Raw genomic sequence first — 10,267 nt, forward strand, 5'->3', positions numbered from 1 at the left:
GAAATGAATATCGAAATCAAGAAAATAAGTACCTTGATTAAGAGTTGACTAAATTAAGCTTATTCGGTAACAAAACAGACGACCCAACGAAAGACTCTCCCAAAACAGAACAATCGCTGTTGGTCGGTATATTGCGGCAGCTTGCTCACCGAATTGAAAACGGTTCGTTTAAAATTTATCAATGCCTATTTCAAATGGTTTCGGAGGCACTGAAAAGCTAAAAGGAAAACTCACCTCACCTTTGACCAAAAGACGGCTGGATACGGGCGAAATCAGTTCTAAACACAATAGTTTGAATCTAGCTCAAAAAACGAGCAACGAATTTCAAAATTTCATCTCGGCCAAACCATAACTTTCATGACGCCCTAAAGTTTCTTCAGGACATGATTCACAACTCAACAACTTCTAAAACCAATGCAGCAACTCATAACTCAATACATCGTGTATGGCTTTACTGATTAATTCTCTCTTATTAAAGGATTCAATGCTAAAAAATTTTAAACTAGTAGTTGAAAACAAAGTCAATTCAGTATGTTGAGGTGTCCGTGGCTTGCTGAAGCAAAAGGTCGTTTTCCTCTCGTGGTTCCCCCCTCTTTTTTATTTTCATATTGCGGACTATCTCTCTCTCTATACAGATGAGCTAAGGTAATAGTAAGAACACAATTGAACCCTTAAATTTTCTATTGATTCAATCAAATCCTAAATCTCTATCGGAAATGCAATCAAATCTTAAAACTTTTGATTAGTTCAATTAGGGTACGTTTGGTAACTCTTTTGTTCCTGAAATAATTTCGATCGAAATTATTATTTTTTATTCGTTCGAAAACAATTTGTAAGTATTTTAAATCGTTTGGTAACTATCCAAAATTTTAATTTTTGAAATAAAATTGCGTTTGATACCATCATGAAAATTTCTAATCCAAATCATATTAAAAATAAAGTTTAAATAATTTTATTAATTTTTTTTTTTTTCTTCTTTTTCTTTTCTTTCTTTTCTTCTCCTTCAAGGTCAGCCAATCGATTGATGGCGGCGGGCGCGGACGGATGGATGACGGATGACAACGGCCGCCGTCCGCAACAATAGTTGAAGAAGAACAAAGAGGGAAGAAGAACAAGAAAAAAGAAAAGAAAATAGAGAAGATAGTTTGCTTGATTCTATAATTATTCACAGGAACAAAGAATTAACTTATTTTTACTTCTCAATTCTATTCCAAATCTACTTCCGGAACCAAAAAAATTAGAAATTTGTTTTCGAGAACAAAAATTTTACCAAACGAATTTTTGTTCTAAATCTACTCTCGGGAACAAAAAATAGAAATTGTTATTGTTTGGCAAATTGCCAAACAGAGCCTTAACTACTCAACCTTTATTGAAAAATGCAATTCAGTACTCAAATTATGTAGAAAAGTACAATTTAAAGATATCACGTAACACTTTTGAGCGACACGGAGGCCATTTTAGGTACTGTTCATGTAAATGACTTTTTTTTTTTTGGTCGAAAGAGAACTTATATTATATTAAGGAACAGTACAAGCTAGAGCCGAAGCATCAGAAGACATTTGCATTCTGCACATAAAGTTTAGAACTCCTTTAATTAAGAGATGGGCTCAAGTCTGTTGGGCCTAACTCTACATTTTGCTTTTCAAATTGGCCCAATTGTTAAAAAGGAAGTAGAACTCATTCTGACAACCTTGAAGTTGTCTTCGGGAGCAATCAAACAAACTGGAAAATCTTTCACCGAGTCAAACAGAAACTAACACTTTCCCGCAAAATTGCAGTAAATTGACGTTCACATGAGACAATAAAAAATATCAGTGTGATGGCCAAAACAAAGAAAGAAAAATGTAAATTGAAAATTCAGAATAGAATCGAAAATTTGAATTTGGTTATTCCCCTAATAGCCCTTACTGCAGGAAGATAATTGACGTGCATGATCAGTTACAAATGAGTTAACGGGATAGGAGCGCTAACTTACTTTGCAGCCAATCCTCATCCACCATAACTTTCTTGCTTCTGTCTGACCGCCACCTTGCTTTGATGTTTGACTCACTGTCAGCAGGCTGATGTGATGTCCTTGAGCCTCTAGAACTGGGTTGCAGTCTAATATCCGTTGGACCGCTGGCATGCCCCTTTAGTAGTTTCAATTTTCAAGATGAGAACATTTTTCTCTAATCTTAGGTTTTGGAGATTAGAGTATCCACAAACAGTCACAATCAGCTGAGAAATATCAGTGCGCACTAGAAGTAAGACCCTCAAAGAGGCTAATCCCATAATATTGCATTCCCCTGTCAAACTTTTGCAGCCAGAGAAATCTATCTCTTCTAACCTCTCTAGATTCTTAATGCCTTCAGGAAATTCTCTTATAAAAGTGCGAGGCATCTTTAGTTCTTTCAAGTTTCTCAAATCCTTGACAGATACAGGTAGTTCATCGACTACTGCATCTGAAAGATCCAAGAATTGCAGCTCCTTGAGGCTTCCAATGGAATCTGGCAATTTCCACAAGCTCCTGCAATTTCTCAGGGATAGCGTCTGTAGACTTTCCAGCAATCCAATAGTACAAGGGAGCTCACTCAGTTCAGTGTCGTCCAATGCTAGGTATGAAAGAGATTTCAAGTTACCAATTGAATTGGATAGAGACAAGTATTTACAGTTGCAAGCACTCAGAATTTCAAGCTTCCCATATGAACCTTCAGGGAAATCAATAGCTTTAATGGAAGTTCCATCGATGTAAAGCTCTTTCAAAGCTTCCAAGGAACCTATATCTTCTGGCAAGTCTTTCACTAAGCTGCAGAACTTGATATTCAAAGAAACTAAGTTCCTTAGCTTGCTAATCAATCTGCCGACATCCGGTAATATAGAACAATGTTCCAGGTTTAGCCTCTCTAAGTTTACAGGGGCATGGGAAACTGGAGATTCAGCTAGCCAATAACAATCTTTTAGGATCAAAACTTTCAGGTTTTTGGCCCTCTGCAAAACAAGAGAATATAAAAGCCTTGTTTACTACAAGGTATTGTCAGACATAAAGCAAAAAAATTGCACATGTTTGACAGCATACCTTCATAATTTGTCTCCAGCTCCGCCAAGCCCTGGAAGTACTCCAAGACAGATCAAGAACGACCAAGTCTGACAGATCTAAAGCAAGTAGACTTGAGATCTTGTGGCACCGTTGCCATTCAAGCCATTTTAATCGTGGAAGGACAAAATCCTCTCTGGAGTTCTTTGCACTCTGCTTATTTCCTTTAATGATAGCGTGGTTCATTCTAAGATACCTAAGATTCGAGAAATTACGAAAAAAACTACGTTCTGGAAATGAACGGGAGTTGTCAAATGTGGCACTAAGGGCTTCTACTGCATTGACCTGCCAATTATGGAAAAACGGTAAAAAGAGAAAGTGAAATAGAAGTGCATTCACAATCATCGGTGGAAACAGAATTACGTAATCAAAAGAAGTACTCTAATTCCAACTAAAAAAGCGACTTTCTTGACTTCAAAATATACCTTCTTTTTATTCAACACTTGTTCAATATCCTCCTGATTCCATAGCCTGCTACGCTTGAAAGGTTTCCTTGGACTTTCCTCCTTGACAATCTCCCTCCCAAGGACTTTTAGTTGATTATGAATCCACAATTCATTATTTTCTTTGACTTCTACCAAAGACATGTTATGAAGCTCGTCAACTCCTCTGCAAGGATCATATTTACAAGCTTCCCACATGTAACATGGTATTGTCTTGTCCTTTCCCATAAAAAAACATGCTGTATCAAGAAATATCTGTTGGGCATTGTCCTCTAAAACTTCATATCTCCACTTCAGAATTCGTTTGACTTCCCTATTGAAAGGCTCTCGCTTCAATCTATCCAATGCCTCCTCCCAAAACTTTAGGGGCTTTCCATATAAAGATGAAGCCACAACCTGAATAACAAAAGGAAGCCCTCCAGCAGCCGAACTAATGGCCCGTGCCAAAGAGGAGAATTCCTCTTGAAGAGGTTTTCCTCCGAGAGCATACATACAGAAAAGCTGAAAAGCATCGTCATCATTCATTTGCTTTAGCTCGTATTTTGCAACGAGGATGTCATCACAAATGTTAATGACACTGCTTCTTCTCGAGATGTCAAATCTTTGGCTTCCAGGACCAAGCACACTTGGATGAGCATTTTGTTGAAACTCGTAGTTTTCAACAAGCACCTGACTATACTTGTCAACAAGATTGCTTCTCATAGAGATCACGATGATCCTGCTTCCAGGACCAAACCAACTCGGATCTCCAGCTAATGAATCAATTTGTCCAAAATCACAAACATCATCAAGAATAATGAGAACCCTTAGATTTCTAAATTTGTACTTGATAAATGCGGTACCTTCAGCAGAAGATCTGAGTGTACATCTTTTCTTTTGGAGGTCATTAATTAAATCTTCTTGGAGAGATAGGAGTCTCTTCGCCTCGACCTTTTCGTGGATATCATTGAGGAAGCTCCAACCTTCAAAGAGATGCTGGATTTTGTTGTAGACAATCTTGGCAAGAGTTGACTTGCCAATCCCTGAAAGGCCCGATATCTCAACCACACATTTTCCTGTCAGCGTTTGCCCTTCAACCACTTCTCCATTTGCATAAAGAACACCCAGTTTTTTCATTATCTCTTGCACGCGGCCATCCATCCCCACTAAATGTTTTGTCACATCTAACTTACCCTTCCCCAACAGCTGGCCGACCTTTGAAACAACCTCCTTTATAAGTTCATGATCCCTGCCAAACGGAAATAGAAGGAAAGAAGAAGATCTGAAAAGGAACAACTGATCATATAATGCACTTTTTTATACTGTGGGAGAAGTAGAAAGAAGCATGAAAATCTTGATTTCGATTTACCCGTGTTGGAATTTTTCCAATTCCCATCCTAGTTTTCTCGAAACACTCCTCAGAGCATCCTTCCAGTTGTTTACGGTCGCTGGCGACACCCCTTGGGCCGCATGGTTGCAGAAGGATTGCTGATAACTCTCCTGCTGTTTGCCGACGACTTCAGGGCTGACGTCATAGAAAATGGGCATGATTGTCCTTTGACACTCCACCATTTTCTCCACCTCCTTCAGACAACTCTTACTGGAAGCGAAATCTTTGGAGAAGATGGGAATGCATATCTTCGAGTGCCTGATAGCTTCGAAAATCTTGGGCATGATCTCTTCCCCGATCTCAATCCCTTGATGATCAATAAATGCATAGATCCCTGAAGCAGCGAGGCCTTCGTAGAGACATTGAATGAAGTTCCTCCGAAGATCTGTTCCTCTGAAACTGAGAAAGACTTCGTTGAGGTTAACGTTGGGCCATCTAGTAGATGGAAGCGACGACTGATTATTGCAGACATCCATGATTAAAGCTCAAGACGCTCGAGGAAGAGAAGAAGCTCAAAGATCCGCTCCGATCTAAGATGCTTTGAGGGCAAAGCAATGGAATCTTGACTTGGAGCACCCCGAAAAAGTCTTGCCGACATTTTGGCCGTCCTTTTTTTTTTTTTCTTTTTTCTCTGGTTGATCAGGTTGCCCACTGTTCTTAGTTAAAGTCACTTATATTTAATAAGGCCTAATATCTTCGTAAAAACTCCAACTTTAACTTTTGTCCCAATTTTATTGTTTATCTCATATAAAACCTCCAACTTTAGGTCTAATCTTAATATTATCATAATTTTTTTGGCCCATAAAAGACACTCAACTTTAGGTCAAATCTCAATTTTACCCTAACATCTTTTTGTCTCATAAAAAAAATCCTCAACTTTAGATTCAAGATCAATTCTACCCTAAACTTTTTTTGTTTCATAAAAAACTTCAATGTCAATTTCACTCAATTTTTCCAGTACTATAAAAGATCATTGACTTTTATTGGAATTCTACCTTTGTTAACCCTCCATTAAAATAGTCATTCGTGATTTTGCGCTCAATTTCAATCTTTCGTGTTTAGAAATGTTTTATCTTTTGTGATTAGACAGCTTGCATTGGGGATGCTTGAACAACTCGTGCTTGGGTGCTTTCCATCTTTTGGTTGTCATCAAAAATTTGAACAGAGAGTTAATGAGGACAAATTTGTGACTTAAGTAAAAGTTTAAAAATTTTAGGGTAAAATTGAAACTTGACGGTAAAATTGGGATAAGACCTAAAGTCTTAGGTTTTTCATAAAAAAAAAAAAAAATTAGGGTAGAATTGGGAAATGACCTAAAATTGAGGGTTTTATATGGAATAAAAAAATTTAGGATAGAATTGAGATTGGACCTAAAGCTTGAGTTTTTTATGAGATGAAAGGTAAAATTGGGACAAAAGCTAAAGTTAGAGGTTTTCTAGGATATTAAGCCTATTTAATAAACTATATTAAATATAAATGTTATCTCATCTGTGGTGAAATATTTAGTCGTCATAAATACACTCATTCATAATAAAACATATTATTTCTAGTAATATTTCCTTTTCACGAGTGTAATATTGGTGAAATTAATCAACCAAAACCAAATAACGATAAATAAACATACCAAGAAAAGCCATAAAGAAGAGAAATAAAATTGAAAAGGATTTTTTTAAAAAGAAATGAAAAAATAGTTTTTGGACATTGAAAAATTAGAAAAACTTGCTCGCCTTTGGAGAGGGCCGCGCCATCATCCTAGCGGCGGTTTGTGGCGGTGGGCGCGGCTCGACCACTGCTAGCCACTTGTCCCTTTCTCGATTTCGCTTTATTTTAATAAAAAATATCTAATATTAATAATTTTATAAAAGGGTTGTTTAAGTAATATTCATTGGATGAAAATGTTTACAGAGAACAAATAAGGTTTACAAGGAATAAATAAGGTTTATTGCTCACGGTTCTTTATTATTGGGATTTATTTACAACAAACAAAGGGAAAAAGTCATAGAAAAATCCCAAATCATGTCTACAAAGTAACACATTTATCTTAAACATTTTTGTGATGTTAAAATCCCCAAACTATATTTATGATGACACATTTACCCTTAATTTTTCTTATGACAAAAAAAAAAATCCAAAACTTGAATCTATGTGACACATTTGCTTTTCGATAAAGTTTCATCAAATAATTTTCAATCACAACAACGTCGTTTTTATTTTACTTAAGCCATGTGGGTGTCATGTTAATACTTGTTTGCTTACTAATGTTTATGTAGGCAAATTTTTAACGGTTCTTATTGATGAAATTTTGAAGGAGGGTAAATGTATCACACAAGTATAAGTTTGTAATTTTTTATATCACCAAAAAAAAATTAGAGTAAGTATATCACAATGGATACACTTTAAAGTTTTTGGTAGTTTTTGCCCCAAAGTTTATTATGAACAAATAATATATATAGACAAATAGATTCACTTTACTTTTGGCGAATGTGGTATTCCATATAATAGATGAACTTACTTATAATGCTTATACTATAATAGGGATAAGAACAACTCAAGTACCATAACTTTCGTACAACACTCACTTAAGTACCATAACTTTTTTTCACTCACTTTAGTCCACAAAATTAAAAAATTGATCATTTGAGTGCCATTGGTGATTTGCCTCGCTAGAAAATCTAATGTGGACTCCGGTTGTCTTACATGGCATTATTGGTGTTGACATGGACAATTAATAAAAAATAAAAAAATCCACGTCAAAATAGAAAATTAATAAAAAAAATTCATATAGGACGATTTGCCAAGAATGACACTTAAATGATCGATTTTACTTTGATGTGGCACTTAATAAGTGAGCTGAAAAAAAATTATTGCACTTAAGTGAGCACCTTATGAATGTTAAGGTAATCTTGATGTTCTTATCCGAAGCTTTTTCATTTATAAGTGAAGGTTGGGGAGGGCCAATTAATGTAGCTATTGTCATGACTCAACCCCATCAGCCCTCCCTCGATGGGGAGGGGAAAATGTCGGGTTTATGAGTATTTGACCATGGGAGCTCCCTCATGGTACGCATCCCAAAAATTGTCATCACTTCATCTTTTGGGATTGATTATGTGAGTTCGTTTGGTCACGGTCATGAGCTCTCCTAAGCTCGTACTTCGTGTGACAGCCAAAGGTGTCACGATTCATATCCATATGAATGAAACACCTTGAAAAGGGAGATTGGATGTGAATATCGAATTTAGGGGTATCGTTGTCATAGTAGGCCTCCCAATAGTACTCGTCCATAAGGATGGCATCACTTCATCCTTTAGGAGATTTCCACATTGGGTATGCTAAATTACGGTTAGTCTTGTCGAGACCCATGCCCCTCACGATAAATTTGTTTGCTATCCATGAGTTGTTTAATACAACTTAGATAAGAATCAAGAGCTGCCACTAGCCTCATTTTTTAGGGTCAGCTAGAAAAACCAATTGAGGGTTGAGAGTGGTCCATTGATTTCTATGCAACTAGAGATTCTAGAGTTCGTGGATTTGGATTATGCTAATATTTCTATTAGGGCCCTTTGGGTACCTAACGATTTGTCATGTTTCCTAAGGTGTTCATGCATGTCTTATTACTTTTTTCGTGTCAACAAAACTAACCAAGCGATCATGTGTGGATGGTTAATTTCATGCAATTCTATTTTTATCAAAAGAAAGAAAAACAATCAATTGAAATTTAAAAATAGTGCGGTAAGTAAACACTCAAGAAAATATTTTAAGGAAAACGATAAATCTAACATGTAATCCTAACGAAAATAAGTCGAAAGAAAAAAAATGCAACTCATTGGGTGTTTATACAACACGAGACAATTCGAAACATATATCGAGGAACAAATGATACAAAAATAGGGTTGGGTTGGACATCAACCATTTGTCGTCTTCATGTCTTGGGGGGCCTCCGTCTCCATGGACTTATTGTAATCCTAATCTATCGCTAAGATTAGGTACATACAAGGTGAAAGAAACAATCAACATTACCAAAAACAATCACGATTACAAAACAAACAAAAACCATAAGAGAATTGAATCATCATGCAAAGTTAATCAAAATTGGCCTCAGGATCGACCTTTGTGATTCATGCCATGATCCTTCGAGGGCACCTACCCCAATTCATTCTTTAAGGCTCATAGCTATTGGCCACCATTTGTGTTCTTGCATAGCAACCAATGTTAAGAAACCCCTAAAACAGGTTCTAAGTATATCCCAAAGGTACCCATACATTCATGTATTGCACCTATTAATACATCTAAAAATCACATGCATGGCGGAAAGTGAACATGTCAGTAGGCCCTTGGGCCTTGGTTCTCAATCAATCAAGTAATTTTAATGAGCCAACACTGGATCATTTATTCAGTCGACAAGCGCCAAATACAATCAAAGGCGTTCGATGAAAGCAAAGACATTAAAAGCTAATGGGTTCAAGTGATGCCCAAAAATCATTTAAAGAACAATTAAACAGTGGATTGTAAGGAAAAGTTGTAAGGAAAGTTTGTTAATGGCATAGCAAAGTTGTATCATGACTATGGAACACATTTAATTATCAAGGCTAACTTGGGTACATCTTGTGCACTTTGATCGAGCTTCGTAGATGCCCTAAATATAGTCCAAACCTTGGACAACATCAATGCTAGGCCAAAACATGATTTAAAAATTTAGAATGCAAAACACAATATGAAAGTTTTGTATAAGAGCATCACTTGAACGAAAATCAAGTTCAAACCAACAAAAATATGAAATTTCGGATGGTTTCACAACATTAAAGAGGTCTGAAAAGCATGGTAAAGTGCTTTTCATTTTTCGAAGATTTTTGTGCACAAAGTTCAAAAGGTGAGAATCAAACCTCGTGAAGACAAATGATCTCAGTTCAGCATGCAAATTGCCCTAAAAAATTCTAGAATGAAATCATAGCAGAAAACCACAATAACAATCATTAAACAGGGTAAACAAGATCGACGCCATTAAAAATGAACCCATGGATAATTGGTTCCAAAAAAATTACGGAAAATCAAGAACATCATGAGGAACAATTTTTATGAAGAGAGTTTTCTAAGGTGAGCTATGTAAGAATTTATAAAAATTCAAGAACACACAGCATCACATCAGAAATGTAATCGAACAGCAAGGTATCATGTCAGATGAACAATGATTTGTCCTAGTAAACAAAGTCTAATAAATATGAAATTTTATCACTAGATGGACAAGAGAAAGACAAACAAACTTTGTTAATGACCCTATATCAGAATACTTAATGAGAAAATTGTACAAAAATTACAAGAGGTCTGACTCAACAAGGGCAGAACATGGGTTCCGAATTTTATTGAAAATAGATTTCTAGGCAAACT

At 36.1% G+C, this 10,267-nt stretch overlaps 1 protein-coding gene across 1 annotated transcript; it reads right to left on the reverse strand.

Annotated features, from left to right (window-relative positions):
* Window positions 1-1,766: 1,766 nt before the first annotated feature.
* Window positions 1,767-5,406, reverse strand: LOC120295598 (disease resistance protein RUN1-like). The gene is made up of 4 exons (XM_039316843.1): window positions 4,865-5,406; window positions 3,499-4,744; window positions 3,056-3,358; window positions 1,767-2,967 (listed from the first exon to the last, which is right to left on the reverse strand). The coding sequence occupies exons 1-4, from the start codon at window positions 5,359-5,361 to the stop codon at window positions 2,101-2,103; spliced, it is 2,913 nt and encodes a 970-aa protein (XP_039172777.1). The 5' UTR covers window positions 5,362-5,406; the 3' UTR covers window positions 1,767-2,100.
* Between the last annotated feature and the right edge of the window lie 4,861 nt (window positions 5,407-10,267).

Source organism: Eucalyptus grandis, chromosome 7, assembly GCF_016545825.1.
Source record: "Eucalyptus grandis isolate ANBG69807.140 chromosome 7, ASM1654582v1, whole genome shotgun sequence".
NCBI lineage: Eukaryota > Viridiplantae > Streptophyta > Magnoliopsida > Myrtales > Myrtaceae > Eucalyptus > Eucalyptus grandis.

Excerpts from the sequence above, each read along its gene's own strand:
- LOC120295598 (XM_039316843.1), bottom strand. The coding sequence starts at position 5,361 with ATGGATGTCTGCAATAATCAGTCGTCGCTTCCATCTACTAGATGGCCC. Across the intron at positions 4,745-4,864 it reads TTGGAAAAATTCCAACACGG|GGATCATGAACTTATAAAGG; the intron begins GTAAATCGAAAT and ends TCCGTTTGGCAG. Across the intron at positions 3,359-3,498 it reads AAGTGTTGAATAAAAAGAAG|GTCAATGCAGTAGAAGCCCT; the intron begins GTATATTTTGAA and ends CATAATTGGCAG.